General features: G+C 40.6%; 1 protein-coding gene across 3 annotated transcripts in view; it reads right to left on the reverse strand.

The window, feature by feature from the left end:
* The window catches only part of dmxl2 (Dmx-like 2), a 45,999-nt gene that overhangs the window by 4,064 nt on the left and 21,583 nt on the right, over positions 1-20,352 (reverse strand). Inside the window, exons 23-50 of one of the 3 annotated variants that reach the window (XM_032517970.1) lie at positions 19,807-20,136; positions 19,602-19,721; positions 19,338-19,473; positions 17,667-17,777; positions 17,323-17,492; positions 16,318-16,415; positions 16,036-16,201; positions 15,316-15,580; positions 14,980-15,182; positions 14,423-14,773; positions 12,576-12,758; positions 12,172-12,468; positions 11,871-12,062; positions 11,666-11,742; positions 11,209-11,339; positions 9,865-10,110; positions 9,365-9,547; positions 8,955-9,038; positions 6,952-7,142; positions 6,663-6,796; positions 6,485-6,570; positions 6,101-6,302; positions 5,453-5,570; positions 3,509-3,574; positions 2,618-2,704; positions 2,263-2,384; positions 1,381-1,519; positions 115-175 (exon numbers count right to left, since the gene is read on the reverse strand). In XM_032517970.1, coding sequence (XP_032373861.1) covers positions 115-175; positions 1,381-1,519; positions 2,263-2,384; positions 2,618-2,704; positions 3,509-3,574; positions 5,453-5,570; positions 6,101-6,302; positions 6,485-6,570; positions 6,663-6,796; positions 6,952-7,142; positions 8,955-9,038; positions 9,365-9,547; positions 9,865-10,110; positions 11,209-11,339; positions 11,666-11,742; positions 11,871-12,062; positions 12,172-12,468; positions 12,576-12,758; positions 14,423-14,773; positions 14,980-15,182; positions 15,316-15,580; positions 16,036-16,201; positions 16,318-16,415; positions 17,323-17,492; positions 17,667-17,777; positions 19,338-19,473; positions 19,602-19,721; positions 19,807-20,136 — 4,549 coding nt within the window. The remainder of the gene's footprint in view (positions 1-114; positions 176-1,380; positions 1,520-2,262; positions 2,385-2,617; positions 2,705-3,508; positions 3,575-5,452; positions 5,571-6,100; positions 6,303-6,484; positions 6,571-6,662; positions 6,797-6,951; positions 7,143-8,954; positions 9,039-9,364; positions 9,548-9,864; positions 10,111-11,208; positions 11,340-11,665; positions 11,743-11,870; positions 12,063-12,171; positions 12,469-12,575; positions 12,759-14,422; positions 14,774-14,979; positions 15,183-15,315; positions 15,581-16,035; positions 16,202-16,317; positions 16,416-17,322; positions 17,493-17,666; positions 17,778-19,337; positions 19,474-19,601; positions 19,722-19,806; positions 20,137-20,352) is intronic. The other 2 variants (XM_032518121.1, XM_032518048.1) reach the window with 2 other exon arrangements.

Here is a 20,352-nt window from a genome sequence, read left to right on the forward strand (position 1 = left end):
GAGAGAGAGAGAGAGAGAGAGAGAGAGAGAGATGAGATTAATTGAGAAAAAATCTAAATTAAAATGTATACCGGCGATGACCTCCTATGCAGAGGCTTCAATGTAGGCACTTACAATACTGATATATGGGATGGGATGTCATTCTCTTCACATTGTTTAGATTCCTCTTCATGATCTGAAAAACAACAAACAAAATGTTTCTTATAATGCATGAGTGTAGATGACAGGAGATGTCTATGAATTAAGGTATAAAAAACTTTCATGTGATCTGTGGGAAACCTGCAAACAGGGCTCACAGTACCACTCATCAGTTTACTGACAAATGTTCACTGATGATGTTGTTAAAATTGACAAGCAAATAAGTATTTATTCTTCTTTATTAAAAGAGTTTTGTATATGTATATGTTGTATACACTGAGCAGTGCATCACTGCTCACTGGGTAAAACAAAAACTGCTGGATGTGACCATAAACATTTGAATATTAATATGCAAAGATGACCGATTACCCCGTTTGCAGTGCTTCTGCCTGCATATTTCAGCGTGAGCGAGCTAACTTACATTTCCTTTAGACAAAACGTTGCCTTTTCTATTGTATTTCTTTTACGATTTATTAATCCCAGTCCTGTTTATTACCACTAATTTGTTATTACACTTACTATCATATATTAGGAGTGTTGGACAATGTCTTACAATGGTAGTTCCTTACTGCTGAGTACTACAATGCTGTAGACTCAGAGTCCATTAAATGTCTGGGATCGTAACTAAGCAGACCCTATTGCCCACTTAAGAAAGCCTCTTCAGTATTCCACTGAACCTGTATGAAACTCTTTGTCCTATCTTGCTCAGTGTATCACACACCACCACCACAATTTATCAACATGGCTGGGACATGGAGAACCCTCGCCACGTGCAAGTGTGACGCAAATCTGTACCTTGGGTCATCGGCTGAGAGCTGCTGCTATCTGTGTCCATCTCTTCGATACAAACACACAACCCTCTCTATATCAGCCTCCATAGACTCAGCAGGCCAGATGTTTAGTCGGCACGGCTCAGTTTGGCTCAACATTGATAAGAATTGAAAATACAAACTTCTCCTGAAATTGTGAATCGAGCCATATACTGCAGAATGAAATCCAAATGGCAAATTGCCTTTTTAATTTTGCATCATATGTTTTCATCAAGTTTACATCTAAAACGTTACTTATGCATCTAATGCATGTTATGAAAAGAAAGATAGCATATATTCTATGCCATTAAGGCTCCAAAACAGAACTTAGTTTCCCCTTACTGGCTATTACTGAGATCTGCATACCCATCACTGCCTGGTCTGGCTGTATTTTTGTATATCTGTGTTTTTTAGTGCACGGATAGACTCGTACCACACTGGCTCCCATGCTGGTCTGCCCACTGCCGAGCCATGGCATGGATGCAGAGACTGGGATCTGCGGCGGTGCAAAGGGTACAGAGCTTGACTGGGCGATGTTGGTTTGAGAAGAACGGTGATCTATGTCGTCAGAGCTATGAAACAAACACAAAACACAACCGTAACCCACGATTGAGAGTAGAGGTGTTTAAAACCTATACGATGCATCAAGACTCTGCCATTTACAAATTTCACAGGATGTCTGCAGGGTTTGGGAAGCTAAATTTAGGACTTTAATACCATAAAGAAAGCAAGTTAATACCTATTTACAATCATATTGGCCAAAGTATGAAAGTATGATGGAAAACCAGTAGGGACAATATGGCCTGGAATTATTTATCATTATATCTATATATATTTTTCCATTAAATCCAACAGTAAATAATAACAGTTATAATAATAATCAGTTAAATGAATGTGACCTGTACTCAGAAATGCTGAAGAAAATGCAACAATGCCAACCAATTATTTATTAAAAATTAATTTATGTTTTTGCTACAATTGACATTTTTTGCCTCTATTCCAATCTGACACCTCCAACATTAGGTATCTGGCGTTACCAAGTCCGATCCAATACTTATATTCATTTAATGGGCTTGATAGGAGTCATTAAAATATGTACAGATTGGAACCTGATACTGATTCTTAGGATCAGCTCGGGACATCCCTAGTTAGGACTGGAGATTTTCTTTTACTTTTGTTTGTGTAAAACCCAAACATGCTACAATTCTCATGCTTACTATAAAGCATCATGCCAAATATTGATGCAGAACTTGAAATTATGATTAAAATACTTTCTTTGAGGACAGACAAATGCCACCAATGATCTGTATCTCACCTGCGGGACTCCTTATCCATGTCGTCCCCTATCCAGGTGTAGGGCTGGACAGCCACCAGAGTAGACACGTCCACCTCCTGAACATCATGAGTGGAGGCTAACACTATCTCGTTGGAGTTAGACTGGAAAAGGGACAGAGAGGGGCAAGGAGGGAGCAAGAGCATTAAAGGTGGACTTGGCAAAGATTTCCTAGAAAGAAAATGATATATACAGTATATACATACATTTTAGAGGAAGGTTCCTGGAAAAGGTTATGTAATTCGCTGCTGTCCCAGAACATCTCTATTTACCCTTTACTTACCCAAAAAAATGTCCTAGGAAATAATTAGGAAATTATTGACACACACAAACTTACCTTATTGATGGCAAAGGCCATGATTATATCAGACTCCTTATGAATGATTTTAGCTTTGCCTCCTGGGTAGCCCATATCTGCCTCCACCTGGAAAAGCCAAGACAACCAATACATTAAGGTTCAAAGGTTAAAGCTACAGTAGGGGACTCCTAAGCCTATTCTTCATAAATTCTTCATAAATAAGTTTCTTCCTTGAGGAGTAGGACGGAAAATATAATGTATATACTTCTAAAACACTTTGGGCCATCAAGTTACTCTTAACATACTTCCCACTTTATGGAAAGGTAGCACAAAGCCACATTCACCGGTGGAGATGAGTAATCACATGTAAAAGGTAATTAAATATTGAAAATTTGACTACTGATTCGGGATTTCCTGGTGACAACACTTCCAATGGTTAGCAAGCCTTTCACAGCCCTGACAGTGAGCATGCAAGTTAGTAGTTCTACTGAATGTGCCAACTCTCTTAAGAGGAGCTTTTTTTTTGGGCCCAGCAGAATCAGTCCAGCTAGAGAGGAGAAAGGAGTGAGAAACACAGGGAGACGTGTTATTGATAGGTATCGGATGTCAGGTTATGTGAGTGATGTCATACTGTGGGTGTGTAGTCAAAGGAAGAAATTGGACGTTAGATTTAAGCCTTGGAGCCTGATTTTATGTGAGAAAAATGGCCAGTCACTATCAGGCCAAGCTGGGGAGGAGCTTCACCCAAAAGGTGCTACCTCCAACCGTAACATGCAAACCCAGTGCAATTGGTGCACACTACTTTATTTAAAGTTGAATGCACTTTCGTGTTTAATGCAATTTCATGCTCCTTCAAGCTTGGCTTTACAGTGACTCACCCAAACAGACAGACAGAGCCAGGGCCGTGGCTGGGACAGTAAATGATACTACCTTATAGAGACTGCTAGCTCCTGCTATGCAGTTTGGGCTTATACGGTCCATATGGTTCTCTACAGACTACACAACACACACACAGGCCATATAGACACAGAACACACCAACACGGCACAAGACAAAACACATGCACAAACACAGAAAAATAAAAAGTGGAATGAAAACAAAATGTAAAAAGGTTGACATGATCTTTGATGTACACGTAGTGATAAAATATGAATAACTCTAAACACAGTCGACCTCATGTAGCCGGATAAGTGGAAATATAAACTATAGATCTGGGCACTACAGTTTAATTAAAAATAATCGGGTTAGCAAATTAATTTTGTAAAATTAGGATACCAAGCATATGGGACCATAATCCATGGGATTATTGTCTAAATATGGATGGGCAGCTACGGTAGCAGTCTGTCAATAAAGTGATTACATAATAATGGCATCTAACTCCCAATTTCCACCAGTTGCGGAATGGCGGCGGAGTCATTAGGTTTCCAATAAAGTCAATGTGTGTATTTCCACTGACTGCAGAACAGCTGTGTTCCGACTCCGTCCCAGCTCCGGCGATCCGCAGCCCTCCGGAGCAGATACGCAGAGCTTCTATCTTTGTCGGACACCGGAGAGCTTCGCAGAAATTCAGCACACGGCAGATAGTTTGGGACATGAGGTCGAGCACGGTAACAAAATAAATAATCCGGTTAATTTTCAAAATAAAATAGAATAGTGCTAACGGTGGATCATATTTCCCTCCACTACACCATAAAATCACAGAGTTGTTTCCTCTCTACTCCTCTGGATGGAAACAAACTGTTGTTGGTTTTGTGGTTCTATTCTACATGAATAAATTAATTTGAGATCTCGTGGGTCCTCGTGACTTAAGCTGTCAGTCATGGCCGCAGCCGTTCTGCAAAAACTCAAGACCTGGAACCGGAGCTGACACGCAGCCGAGCCGATCCGCAGCCGTTGTGCAACCGGGGGAAATTGGTTATAAGAAGGCAGTGAACTGTCCAATATTCTAAGGAGTCAAAGCAATGATAATGACAACAAAACAAATATCAACAAGAGAGATAAATGCTCAGTGAGCACTTCTTTGTGTATTACAATATATTCATTTACTGAAGCAAACGATCAAAGTTTAAGGCCTCAGATAAAGACCTCTATAAATCACCATCTCCAATCTGAAGTGTCTTGCAATGCAAATGACTGTGGATAGTTTGTAACTTCTGTTTTGCATTCTTATGGGTAACAAGCGATAGGCATGCTGTGCAAAAACAATTAAAGTGAAGTTAAAAGATATACTGAATTGGCCCATATACAGTACAATGTCCTTGACTTTTGAAATACCTTTCATAAAAAACAAACAGCAACATTGCATTCTTATTTAGGTATTTCAAAAAATAACACCAGTTTTTAGTCACATATTTGCACACTTCACATCTTTTTTTCTGACTGCATTTTGTAGGCTTCTTCTGTCTTCTAACATGACATGCTGTCACTACATTTCTTGGCTGCATGTCAGTTGTTTGATGACTATTACACATCTCAGCAATCACCATTGTCATGATAATCTTTAAGCTACTTTTTTTCAAGAACTGTCACAATGTATCTTAATGTGTCAATCTTGGCAATTTAGAGTTTATTGACAGTAACTAGCGCCAGTCAAAAGGGTCATTTTTGTTTTATAGATCAATTTTAAACCTTTTGTAGTTAAATGTGAGACAAACCCACTAATGAAAATGAGACTATAGTCTTATTTGTTTTTGTGGCAATGCTTGTATTGAGGCCAGTACAGTAATTGTGTTAGGGGAAATAAAAAAATCTGGTGTAAATATGAACTAACACTACTTGTTAAATAAAACAATGGTGGGTTTAATCATCATGGCTAATGAACACCGATTGAAAAAAAACCAAGCAGATATTTGTACATGCATGTGGACTGCTGACCTCACTCTGCTTCCTTTTCTTAGTAAAGATGTAACGGATCAAAGTCTCCTGAAGAACTTCCTGTTTGACCAGGAAATGCCAAAGGCGTCGGGCTGGAAAGGACTGATGGTTCTTTGTCCTGAGAGAAAATATATGGACAAATTTGGTCACTTATGATGGCATCCACTTATGTCATGGTTTATTTTCAATTTAATGGAAGACCATATTATCTGATACGGCAAAAGTGATTGAAATCTGTTCTGTGTTATTTGAAACACATTTAAGCATTGTTGACGTAGAAAGGGCAAATAAAGCCAAGATCATTTTATTATTGTAGTTTCCTTTCCTCTGTAATATAGTGCACCTACGTGGTGCTGTACAGTATTTAAATAGCTTGTTTATTGGTCTAATTGCTGGGTGCATCCTCTTTGATTGATCTATTGTACCTAGGTGGGCTCCTGAGCTACACTAAAGTTCTTTTAGAATAGGAGTAAGTTTGTGTTAGCGTTAGCATTGCAGTGGTTGTCATTCACTCTTCTAAAGTAGTGTTAATGTTAGGATTGCCATAATCTATTCTGAAGTCAAATAAAATGATGCAAAATGCTCTTGCTTACAGACATAGTGTGTGATAGTGTGTCTATATTCTTGTATGTATGATTTAATACTCACTTGAAGGGTGTGTTGTCTGGCTCCAGCATGGCCTTGTGTCGGAGTATGGCGGGGCCACCTCCTGCGCTAAGGTCGGTAGGGTAAGTGTTGATGTAGTTGGGAGGCGGTCCGTCAAAGCTGTTCATTCGCTCCAGCAGAAGCTGCTCCCAATTCTCTATGGTCTTTAACACAGCGTTGCTAAGAGGGGAGACGACTGGCAGGTCTGTGATACAAACACATACAGATTTACAGTATATACTCCGTACAGGCAGCAGCAATGACAATGAATAGTTTATTCATACAAATGATTATCAAATAATACTAAAGTATCTTCATAAAGAATAGATCTTACTGTATATTAGATTTAAGGATCTGTTTGGGATCAATGGGGAGGACAGAGTGTACCTGTGAAGTTGAGGCCAGTGAGAGGGAGAAAGTTCTTGACGTTGTGATGAGCCAGTTTCACCATGACCAGGCGGATCAGAGACCAACTATGTACCACACAGACATACATGCAAGTTTCAAATCTAAAGCAAAGTCTCAGAATTACATGGCAAAAAAAATATAACAGGTTAAGCCCCACCTGTAGGAGTTGGGGTCAGAGTGCTCCGTTATCTGTGTGTCAGAAAGGAAGGCGTCGTCGTCACCTTCATCATCCTCTGCGCCGCTTTCGTCTGAGTCACAAAGAGCATTGCTGTCTGACAGCGGCAGGAAGGGCTGAGAGGGTGGAAATAATGAGGGAAGAGGAAAAAGTAAAGGGAAAAAAGGCAGATGGAGAGTGAAAGATTGAGGAATAACTTATTAATAACCTTCAGAGTATGAGTCACAGTTCTCATTAGTCGATTCCACCTATGTAGAATTTAATGCCTTACTTTGGCCACAAAGTAGTCCCACATGCTCAGCTCTGGGGGAATGAACTTCTCCCTGTATGTGGGTCTCTCTGTGGGCACAGGAGGTGGGGTGGCTGGTGTTTCCTTTACAGGGCGCCCAGGAACAAGCATCCTCATGTTGAACCTACGTCTGTATCGGTCCACATCCTCCGCTGGGGGCTGAGGGGGAGCCACTGCGGGGAGAGAAGAATGAAGAGATGGTATCTTTCAAACACATTGAACTCTGATAACATCAGTTTGCAGCAGACTGCAGTACGCTGCACTTTTGTACAAATTATTAAGTCAAGCTGAAATTCATGTTAAAGCAGAAATAAGGTCAAGAAATAGATCAGGAGGAATTGAACTGCACCCACACCCTACACACAGGACAGTATACCCTCCATCCACAACAGAGCTGAAAAATAAACTTTTAACTATTAAAACTTTTAGTTCTATGACTTTTTTGAGTCATGGCAGTCAAAATAAAGTGTATTATAATTGAAAAAGAAATCCAGAAAGCACAAATACAGACGTTTAAGATGGAAGCACAGGGTAATACACACTAGATTGTGCACAAACCTGCACCATTATCCTGGGAGACAAATTCTGGCATCGCACCAGACAAAACAAGACAAGACAAAAACCAGAGTAGACAGTGCAGTTAGACACAGATGCTACACAGACCATAACATAATTGAATCAGTGTACATTTGATGTAGTGCGTGGCACAAAATACACACAAAAAACACATCAAACAATCATGGCAAATTCGTTCAGCCGTCATGTGCTAAGCGTTTTCTTGTATCCTCAGCACTTTAAGGGAGACAAACACAATGACATTGGTGACTGTAAGATGTTTATTTTGTTTGAAAATGAGTGTGTATTGGAACATGATAAAGAGGCAACTGTAGCTCCTTGCACTGCAACCCTTATATTATCTAGACATTACCCGGAGGAGCTGTATGTGAGAACACAAATGTCTGAATCAGTTGGACCGGACATCAAACAGATTTTACCCTGCCAGCTTCCTAGCACACAGACTGCGAAATGTCCGATTGCGTCCATACTGTACGTGAATAGAGCAGGTCACTGACCGGAGAATTCACAGCAACAGAGTGATGACATTTACAAAAACAAACCGAAGATCCGAGGGTGAAGAAGAAGGTGATTTACACAAACATGGCAACAAAAATGTCAAACTGGAACATCTGTCGGTAAGGTTGGGTACTGATTGTATAATTATTGTTTATGACCAAATAAAAAAAACAGCTGAATGACGGCAGTGTAATCTGCGTCATGTTCTACCTTCTACCCAGGTGCCAGCCCTTGCCTAAACCAAACAGGGAATTTCCACAAAGTGAAATGGCGTCTGACACAGACAATCTCCTGTCTTGTGCTACATGTGTGAAAGGGCAACTTAGAACAAAGTGCCAGCTTATTTGTTGGATTTTGTCCAGAGTTCTTATGAGAAAATGTGTAACATTTGTGTATGGCTGTCTTTAAGACATGCATGTAATTCTGCACGGGGACTCAAAAGGGCAGAGTTTTAACATTTGTCAAAGTGATTCCTATCATCTAGCTGGCATTTAAGATCCCCCTAACCAGCACTATAAAGGCTCTTGGCTGAGAGCTATCTTAGACTCTGCAGTGATATTGAGTCTAAATGCCAGCCCATAACTTCCTCTCCCACAAATACAATGTGAGCACAGATTATGTTGGCCTTATGAATATGAATGAACAATGTCAAGTTTAGTCAACACACTCGTAAACAGCGCAGCTTCTCAGGAAATTGTCTGCAAAAATCTGATGCAGACAAACAGCTATCACACAAGAGCTACTATCAGTTTATGATACAGTTATTACCTCTACTACAAACTACTGATATACAGAAACTTAGGTCACATTTCTTTTTTTAATTTAGCACTACAAACAAACAAAACAGAACTAGTTATGCAGTTTCAGCTCTACAATACTATTTCATTGTCTAACAGCCTCTCAAGGTGTACCTGGTTCAGTCTCAGATTCAGATTTAGTCTGAGACGGATGATCAGCCTTGGCCTCTGAACACTCCTTGCTAGGCCCAGCTGTTGCTTTGATGGCACAATAGGAATGACACAATGAGATGAGCATGGAGGACATTAACAACATGTACATGCACTGCAGTACACACAAACACACACACATACACACACACACAGACAGAAATACACACAACTGTTGGCTTATAGCATAGAACACAGATGACAATGTATTCATAGCATTAGTGAGCTTTGTTGTTTGTTATGGGCATTCAACAGGAGCTGCACGAGAGGGGGTGGGAAGTAAGTCAAGCATCTGCAACAATGCAAACCTGTACAATTACCATGCACTGCAATCCTGCAAACCAGCACTGCAATCCACCAGCCCAGTTACTCACAGCTGGCTTTAGTTGCTTGTGCCACAGTGCCCAACCCCTCTCCCCTTGAAACGGGAGGAGGGGGTCGTTTGGGGCGCTGGGTGTCAGTGGGGGTGGGAGTGGGGTTTGGGGTGAGGCTGCTCTGCTCAGGTCTTCCTGCCTCTTGAGAGTCCTCTGGCCTGGCTGCCTCAAAATCAGCTGGCACTGGGACACAGGGCAGAGGGCACACTCACAGAAGACACTACAAAGCAGCAGCATCTTAGGAGCATCAACAGGACACAACTAGGTGTATGTATATGTAACTACGTAGACAGGTCAGTGCAATAGGAGCATTGCCTTAGATCACAAATAAGTCAGAATGTAAAAAGTCAACAGATGAAGAGGACAACGGCAAGAAAAGAGTATATGGAGAGGGACAGATTTTAAAGACCAGGAAGGCAGACAAAAGACAACGATGATGGTGATTATGGATATAAAAGGTATTAGTAATTAAAAAAATTAAAACAAAGTAATAATTTTACCTGGTGGGGTCTCAGGCCTCTTTGGCTTAATAACGACTTTGGCCCCTCCCCCAAAGACTGCGGCCCACATGCGGTTGTTGAGGGGATGTGCTGCAAGGCGGAAGAGTTCATTGCTGCTGTGAGTGCCCAGACCATGAATGAGCAGTGCTAGATAAACAGCCATGACCCCTTCACACAGCAGCACGTTGAGCCTCGGCTGGTCCTCCTCTCTGGCAGACGTCAACAGAGAAATCAGGGATGACACACCTGCAGAGAGAGGACACACATACACACAATATGGCATTTGAGTAAAAGATAGACACTGCATAACACTTCTTCAAAAGAACAAAACACTATCTCTGCACAATACAGAACCCATTTATGGAATATTTTAAAGCCTGACCGATAAAGGATTTTTAAGGCCGATACCAATACAAATATTTGGTTATTTAAAAATCCGATATGTCGATATATATTTTAAAAACAAATCCAGGAACGCGTTACAAAACATAAACAGACTTCCCTAACATTAGTTATTTGTAGTTATTTATGAGCTATCACTAAAATAATATGATAATAATTTATTTTATTGTCAGAACAGAGGAACATCAACATATATTAAAGTTCTGATAAATAAAATGTATAAAAATACAAACTTAAGATATAAAATTTAGTCCTTTAAACAAAAACACATTAACAAAAAAAAATCAGTGTTGCGAACAGGGACGTTGTACTGGTGGACAAACCATACAACGCTAACACATAACATGGTTGACAGTCGTCGTTTTTATTTTTTCAATATTAGTTTATCAGAATATATTATTTGTAATTATAAATGATTGTGATGAATGAATATTTAATCTTTTTGTTTGTAATCAACCATTATAAATGATGATACCAATAGATTGGGAAATGCCTAATATCGTCCGATAATATTGGCCCGCCGATATATCGGTCGGGCTCTAGAACATTTGCAAGATGGCGTGATCAGTCTATGTCTTTCCGTTTCCTTCCCAGAGGCAATGAAGCTCCTATTATAGAACACCATCTGCCTCTGCATAAACACAGACTGCCTGCTTTGCTCTGCTCTCTCTGCTTTTCATATTCTCTCTGAATAATGTCTTTGATGCTGACACATATGTAAATTGCCATGTCTATGCATTATGTGAGGCTTCTGGAAAATTATCTTTAATCTCATTAAAACAATTATTGTGAGTATAAAAACCAAAATGTTATTGAATAGCCATCCTCGATAGTAAATTTGTCACTTTTTTAAATAGAATTTCTTATTTTATGCCTTTAGTAAAGAGTCTAACTCAATCTAACCCCAAAAATGCCAGTGGTTGGTAACACAAGGACTGTTACCTGGCCACTGTGCAGGAGCAGAGTTGGGAGTAATATGTTCTTCAATGCTTTCTGTACGGAGTCGTTTCCTCTCACTGAGCAACAGGCCCTGGTACACCATCCCTGTGAACTGGTTGGTTTCTGTCTGGCTGCTGAAAAAACAACAACAGCAAGGTAAATCGTGAGTCACAACAACCATAAAAACATGTAGTGTAGGTTCAACATTTTAGGGAACACAGTCATTGGCTTTCTTTTCTAGAAGGAAATGTGAAGATACTTTTCAATCTCTTTGTTTGTGATAAATTTGGGGTGCAGTTAGCTAAGCTTAGGATGAAGAGCAAATTCCCCAACATGTTTAACTACTACTTTAACTTCCAATCATGCCGTATAAGAGAGAGAAAAGACGAGCAGCAGGAAAGCAAATCAAATCTTGCAGAGACTGTTAGACTGTGGCACTGCACTGCAGAGGGTCAGTTACCTGTAACTGTGGCTGTCACACAGTGCTTGATAGATGCAAGCAGACAGAGATGCTGCTAGAGTGTGCAGAGCATTCACCTGAGGGTAAAAGACAGACACATATACCTTATTAAACATCAAAATTAACAACTTCAGATGACTGTAGAAAAAGGTTGCAGAGCCAAAACTTAGTCTATTTAAAGTTAGATTCCTATTTGAGTTCTGACCCGATCATCTATGATGTCAGGATGCGGCGGGGTCTCCATTAAGGTGACGGTGTGGAGGATGTCGTGAATGTGGTTGCTGAGGTGAAGAACTGGATTGGCTATGACCGTCTTGGTGGGGGCAATGCAAGCTGATAGCAGAGGCAGTGTAGTAGGCAGAGGCAGAGGAGACTGCAGCTGCTTAACTGTGGTCTCCTACAGAGTGAGACAGGAAGATGTAGATTTTATTTTAGCTGAAGATTTTTTTCGCATTAATCCAGTAGAATTACATAACATATATGGTTTTATGAGAGTGTATGTGTACCTGCTGGCTCTCTTGCAGAAGGAATAGAAGCTCCATGCGAACAGAGGTGACTCCTCCTCCCTTGGCTCCATGAAGGCTACAGTAGGACAGAAACACCCTCAGCAGCGCCTGGTTCTTCCTCAGCCACGCCTTGCGCCTCTCAGAGTGCTGCTGCTTGGCCTGAAGACGACGTCGCTCCATCTGGTGACGCTCGTAAGCCCCGGCCTCTGTGCGCTCCAGGGCATCGTCTGATATGTCCACTGATGCTGTACGCTCTCTCCAGCGCTCCACCTCTGAATCCTCCTCCTTCCCCTCCACCTTTGTGTAAACACAGTTAATGCTGAATAACCATGGTCAACCAGGAAAAACAGCACACAAGCAAATATAAAGTTGCATACATCACATCAAATATGCTCAAAGTGTACCTTGTAGTTGCAGATTGTATGCATGGCTGCTATCTCCTTCTCTAGCCAACTGTAGAGCTGAAAGCGGAGCTTCCCTCCATCCACCTCAAAGCCTGTTGCCAAAGTACGCAGTTCTGTCATCAGGATCTTCAGACAGGCGCGAAACTTCAGCTGCTCTGCTATCACGTCCACCTCTGACTCACCCTGAAATATATGAAAGTTGAGTTCAGTCACCTTACAGGAGCATTCCTGTGAAGTCCAGAGTCTTCAGGGCTCCAAATTTAAAATTCAAGTCTTTCTACAGGCTTCCATAAATCAGATCTGTGTGCAGACTTAAAAAATATCAATTTTTTAACATTGTAAGGCTTTATTTAGCAAATTACCAATTTGAATTCCATTAAGAACCTGAGGGTCAATACGTCATTATTTGTCATATCTATAGCAATGATTGAAGTCTTACAGGAAGTCTTATCTCTTAATACATTTGAACCCCTCCTGGCCCAGGGTCATGACAGTCCCGCTACTTTTGTCTGAGATGCTACATCTAATAGAGTTTCATTTGAATGCCAACATTCTGGGTTGTGAATCACGTAATGGCCCTATTGTATATCCCAGTTAAATCAGCATAGGAACTGTCCTAGTCAAAACACTTTTATTTACATGAGTCTGTTTGCTGTTCTAGTTTAGGACAGACATGCTGTAGTTTATGAATTAAAAGTGAACAATAATATACAACAATACCTTATAACCTTATAACTTTTTTAATGTACTTTTTAAAAACGTTAGATTATATTTAAAAAAGAGAACTTCTTAATGTTTTAAGTATGTATAATCAACCTATCCTACAACAGTTCCAGTAATTGTTCTAATGCATTCTAGATATTCATAGGGACTACCTGACGTCACAGTGCTGTGTCGCTGCTATTTTTTTGTCCGGTTGCAACTACCTACGTCAGCAACCACAACTACTCGAGGTAGTTGTGCTTTTGTAAAAGAACACCCGGACTACAATTTTATTCCAGAGGACAAAGTTGGCCCGCAAACTTAAAGACCGTAGGTAGAATTACTATCGCACATAGAAACACAAAACTGTTTTTCTAACTCAATCTGGTTGTAACTTAGATAACTGATTTTTTATTTTTTCCATCCAAAGATTTTGCTGTTGATTGTCTGCGAAATTCACGTGTAGCAGCTATTTTTAACATCGCGCCATGTCACCGGCAGATCTGATGTGAGCCACATATTTCCAATAAGTTAACTCCAGTGCGATGTAACAAATGTTGCCGTTTAACCCAATGTATCACTTTAGCTATATTGATTAGTCTGATAGCTTCTATGTGTTCCACTGTGGTTCATCATTTATTTACATTAATACAAATGTGTCAAAAATTGTTTTTGATTCAACTCTGTAATGTCAGCTTTTAGCCCTTTAACTAAAAACTTGCCAGCTACTAGTATGATCAATCTAGACTTAACCACCACCAAAATAACACGTTCGATGTGCGGTTATCACATATATTTGTTTTTTATCCAAGTGTCAGACCTAGCGTATTGATAGACATTTGTACTCTTGAAGGCCTTCAGAATATCTCTGGTGTATGGATTATGTACAAGGTAAAATCCAGTTGGAGGTAATAAATATGGATCACAACCAATAATAATAATAATAATAATGTTTTTTGCAAATAACAATGTATTTATATATTTATTTATAGTCTCATTTAGATGCTAAAGGTGAGGTGCTGTAGCCATGACTGTGTCTAAAAACTTCTGTATTTGTAGCCTAGCTCTGTCCCTGTGTCGGGAACAAATATGGCGGTAAGCATGTTGGAGGTGACGTCTTTGGTACCCATGATAATTATTCCTACCTGTGCGACTTCGTCTCCTTTGGTCTCAGCCTCTGGTTTCTTCATACTCAGACCATCATCATCCTCTTCTTCATCATCTTCCTTGTCTTCTTCCCAGTCCAGCTTCAGAGTGTCTTCCTCCACCTTGACCAAAGGCTGGATCCAGTCCAACCCACCCGCACTATCATTTCCTCCCCAGGCATTGGCTGCAGGGGAGCCCCATTCCACGCCTCCCTGGGTGCCATTTTCCAGGGGTTGGCTGGAGTTCAAGTTGGCTTTGGATGAAGCTTTGCTGAGGGGGGAGGAGCTAGATTTCTTGGTAACTTTGGGTATTTTAGAAAGCACTTCCAGAGCCAGAACTGGGCATCCGACCTACAGAACATTTACATTTGATTAAAACCATGACTAAACATTTACTATATAACATTCACATGTTTTCTTTCAAAATTAACATTGTATAAGTCTGTAAAACAACTGTAATATAAGAGATAGATACTATAGATAGATACAAATACTAGGTCCCAACTGTATCAGAATAACTGGATTGGACTAAGTGGCCATATTTTTGATTAGCCCACCTTGAAGTGTGCATTGGCAGTAGTGAAGAACAGTTTGCGCTCTATAAGGTTGATCTCAACTGCACTGCTTTTCTCAGCAGTGAGGCCCACAGTTGTCGCAGGAGCCTCTGGATTTGCAAAGTGGCGACGGATGATCAAAGGGTGTGTCCTCAGGTAGTTATAGAAACTAAACACCACAGGGTTGCAAGCTTTCACCATCACATCTATCACAGAGGGATGAGGAAAAGGAGAAAGACAAAGCCTTTACACAAAGCACATAATTCAAAAAAATGAACACAAGTTTTACAGGTTTTAGTGGATCTTGCTGTGCAATACAGAAATGTGCAACCAACTGACCAGGGTTCTCATCATCCTCTTTGGGGATTCGTTCCAACAGTGTGTCTAGGGCTTGGGTATAATCCTTCATGATCCAGTAGGCTATGCTGCGGAGGAAAGGGTCAGGGTGCAGTCTGGAACAGTGGTAACCACTTCCATCCTTGTTACAGCCCAGGACCTTCTCATAAAGGAGGCCTTGGCAGGTGGATGAATTCTCAAAGTCAGCCTCATACAGTCTTGCTACTATCATGGCTAACTGGAGATCCTCCATCTTCTCCAGCAACACCTATACAACACGTAACAGCAGTGAAGAGGAAAAACCGGATTAAAGATGCAGTTTAGTAAGAAATTAAGAAGTAGGAAAGTATTTAGTATTATGTAAGCAATAAAAAGCAGAACTTTAAGGAATTGTGAGGTAGTAATTTGCACTGTAAGCAATATATGTAGCTGAAGCATTCAAAGCTCATGCTTACATTTCCTTTTTTTGCTATCTGCATATTTTGACTGCAACATTAAAACCCTGGCTGAGGGAAACCGTCCAGCCTTTTATTGCATTTTATCAGTGTAATTTAGACTAGTTAGTTAGTTACTAGTTAATTAGTAATTGGAGTGATATTGTATTTCCATAAAACAAGGGTATGCCAAGTGTCCACTGTGAGGGAAATGGCAATGAAGTGTTGAAGCAGACTCAATAGTAATAAGCTATGTGTTTTCGTGTGAAAGCGTGTGTGCTGTTCACACCTCTATGGCGTCTTTGAGTGATCCAGCCAGTAGGAAAAAGGCAGCGGACTGTTCAAAACGCTGCTTTCCCAGCAGGGAGAAAGCATTTTTCAGAGCTGCTTTTCGCCAGCGGTCTTCAGTGAAGTTGTTCTTGAAAAACTGAGTCATCTTCTCATCATGCTGAGACCTGAGAGAGAACAAAGCACAAAGCTTAGTATCACATAAAGGTTTTGTGAGAAACTTTATTGAAACTAAACAGTAACTCAATTAAAACAAATTATGTGTTTAGAAACAATGTCCTACCTGAAGAGTCCCCACAGCACAGCCTTCTTCTTCATGGCCAAGAAGAATAGAGCAGCATCTAAAGGATCGTTGTGTCTCTGGAACGCAGCTTTACCTACCTTATTACACACAAACGTTATAGTTACTCAATCAACAATCGCAGTTATCACTTACATAGGAAACAAAATATCAAAACACTCACTGCAGATCGTCACACATGCCAGTACAAATGCAGTACTTATTTAGCTACTGTTAAAGACCTACTGTATGTACAATAGTTACAATAGCTTAGCTCTTCACAAGAATCCTAGGTGCTTATCATTAAAAACAGTGTGATTCCTGTAAAAACAATGTACAATTCAGTTGGTTAGTACGGAGAGTCACACTGTCTTTGAATTTTGCAATCAGCATAGGTTTGATGGCTGAACAACAGAAAGTCTATATATGAAAGGAACACCTGACCAAAATGCTCTATTTGCAAAGATACATTTTAAAGATTTAGTACATAACTTTTTGATATTAATGAACATCAAGCCATTGCCGAATGAGTTTCTACAAAGCTCCACACAACGCTCTCTGTATTTCTCAGTTTGGCTGTGCTCAGAAGATTGTGTCGTCCGGTGACTTTACCGCGCAGAAACTCGAGAGTAATTACTTCTTCTGAAGAGTCCATCATGCTTTTTTAATCCTGCATGTTCTCCTTGGCTACGGCTTGTTTTTTTTGTCATTGCTTACTGTGTTCATGATACTGGAATCCAGTGGAACAAGTCCTCAAAGCACTAGAAAAATGACTTGAATATAGCCCACACTAAAATCTGAAACAATAAAATAAAAATTAAAGTATTTTATTAAATTGTCGGTGCACCTGTTTTTTGTCCACCAACCTTCCCCTTTTGCAGAATGTTTTGCAAATGGTCTAAAATATCACTGTTATCTTTTTTGTCCATATGTCCTTTCCAAGTTAGTTATTTGCATCACTGTCCTTATGTTAGAAACTGTCAACGTTGTCTGAATTTGTCCTAGTACCTTCTCCACCATTTTCCTCAGAGTGTTGATGTTGCGTATCCACCATCCCACTCCAACAGCTCTGAGCTCAGACCACTGTGGGTCGCCTCTCTGCATGGCTGGGACCATGTTAAGCAGCTCTTCTTCTGCCTCCGAGTGGAAGGCCCATGCAAAGTGACATGTTGATAGGCCTGCCACAGGGGTAAGGAGAGAATGAGATGTCTGAAGTTCATTCCAAAAATTAAATGCACAAGAAGTCTGTATCTCATCACCAGAAAATCTGACAATACAGTGCTATTATTGTCATACACTTTTTTTTATTTTTTATGTGTCACAGCAGCAGTATAATGAGCAGTGTGGTTTACCCTGGTGGAGCAGCTGCATGCGGTAGAGGGGGGGCAGAGAAGTGAGCAGGCAGGTATGAAGACGCATGGCCAGCAAATACCTCAGTCCACACTCATCGAGAGCCTCGCCACCTACACAAACACAACACCAGGGAGCTGTAAGCTTTGTCATTGTTACAACCACTCTATTATACTGGCACAAGGCAAAGACTTTCAAAACTCCAGTATCACTTGAGTTCACGCGATCCTGTCAGAGACTGTGTCTCTTGACCCTGAACCTTCTTACCCTCTCTGTGCGTACTTGGCCCTGGAACAACCTGCTTATGTCTTCCTCTCAAAAGACTAAATAAAAAGAATGGAAAATTGAAGAGAAAGACAAAGATAATGGAAAAAATACAGTGTCTTTATATATACAGTTAAAGAGGAACATAAGCACTGTGTGGAGTATAATCACTCTTGTTTATGTTAATAAAGATCTGATGGCTGGAGATTAGCTATATCCCTGAACACACAATCAAGGAAAATTATGCTTAGCTTTTATGTCTACAACCTTTAGACAACTTTAATACAATCTCTTACCAAGGGTAACAGTTACTGGACCGGTAGACACTAAGGCCGGCCAACATGCCAAATTACAACACAAGTCCATTCTGCAAGTATGAGTACATCTTATGTCTTACATACAAAGTCCAAAATAATTCATCTGCAAAGGAGTCTGTAGCAAAATCGTCATGTAGGGACAGCTACAGAATGAAGGCTCTTGCTAAAAGTCACTTCAATAGGGAGGATTCTTGTACATAGAATAACTCCTAAATGTAAGAGCTTAGATTGCCACCGGTGACTGTCACATGAACGTGAGCATAAAAATCAACACTTGAAAATAACTAGAAACTAAAATGATTAAAAGCATCAAGTTGTGTGTACACAAAAAAAAAGAGAAGATGTCAGCAAACCATGATCTTTTGTTATGTCACTATCACTATAAAAGAGAGATAACTGTGATGAGAATCAAGCATCAGAAATAACCATAATACATTGTGAATGGTTCATTTAGTGATGTGTTCATTATAAGGCAGAGCACCGTATTTTAACAATCTAAGCATACGGCGTGAAGCGCCTGGCGCAGGTGCGTTTAGGGCGTGTACCAATCCAATTTTGCTAGTTAAACGGCGGAAAGAAATGTCTGTGCGTCAGGCGCTTGGTTCAAAAGTGTTGTACTTAGTTGTTTTAATTAATCATAGGTGTGTTTTGGTCATAACATGCAAGAAAGCAATCAAGAGTGTCATCTTCCATTCCCTTTAAAGGCCAGGCTCGTTTGTACCTTGGCACATTGCTTTTGTGATGGATTTGCTAAGCAGGAAGGACAGATTTTCAGGAGAAGAAACTGATCTGCTGGGGCTTGAAGTTAATGAGTGCGAGCAGATAATAATACTATTTCACATTGTAATATTTGTATTATTAATCTTTTGAATGTTTGTGTGCTGTTGCACTTCCCTGTGTGTGTGTAACAAGCATAGTGTGCGTGCACTGTGCACGGGCCTAGGCGCATTTCAATAATGCACTGCTAAAATAACAATAACAAGTCCTTAAGCCCAGTAAAACTTGGTGCAAAGGTTATACTTACTCTGTTATACAATCCACCTTCCATATCACAAATATGATTGTAACCTATATACACACACATATGCTGACCTGTGTACTGTTGGTCAGTGGAGCTGGTGACCTCAGCACTGGTGGTTGCAACAGTATCAGCCAAGGCCACCAAGAACATCTGCTCTAGTCTGGTCAGTCCTGGTAGGCTGGAGTGCATGAGGTGACTGGACAATACCTTGACACAAAAAGGAAGAAAGAAAGGAACAAGAACCTCAGAATGATATCTTAAATAGTCTAGATTTATGGTGCAACTTCCCTTTTTTTTTAAAAAATGGGATCCTCTTCTAAAAAATACAGCAATACCTGAGCATGCTCCGGACCAAAGTAGGTAGGTCCATATTGAGATAGGTTGATAACTCGTGACTTCCTCTCTGGCTTGTCGGTGGCAAAGTTCACAAAATCATCTGTGGTAACTGTTTGCACCTGATAGCACAGTAGAAAAGGAGTCAAATGTATTACTGGACAACACCTTTAATAACATAATCAGAGCTCATTTAACTCTACCTACCTGGAAGAGGTCAGCATACTGGTCCTCTGCGGACTTCTGGGATCCCTCACCGTCGGCCCCCTTAGTTCCCTTAGCAGCCTCTTCCGCTCCCTTGTACGAGGTGTCAAGGTCAGCCAATATGAGGGAATAGAGGGGCAAGGGAGGGATGGAGTTTATCTCTGTGTAGTCCCTGCCCCCATCACGGCCAGCCACAATGGTGTCTTTTGCTGTGCTGCCAGTCACACTGATGGTACGGGACAGATGCCTTCTGGCTCCGCCCTCACCAGCTTCTACATCCCTCACTACAGCGACTTCTCCGGCAATACACTTCACCAGGTGGGCAAGGATGGCCTGATATACAGAGATATACAAAAAGATTAAAGGGTAAACAGCATATACAACAACGTGGATTAGATGTGCTAGATCACCACATATCCTTGTTTTTGTCTAGACCAGGGCTTCTCAAAGTCCGGACCAAGGTCTGCATACGAGACCGAACGGCAAGTCAACCTGGACCTAGCCCATATGTTGTGTTAAAAGTTTGAGAACCACTGATCCAGTCAGTGT

Source organism: Etheostoma spectabile, chromosome 1 (genome assembly GCF_008692095.1).
Source record: "Etheostoma spectabile isolate EspeVRDwgs_2016 chromosome 1, UIUC_Espe_1.0, whole genome shotgun sequence".
NCBI lineage: Eukaryota > Metazoa > Chordata > Actinopteri > Perciformes > Percidae > Etheostoma > Etheostoma spectabile.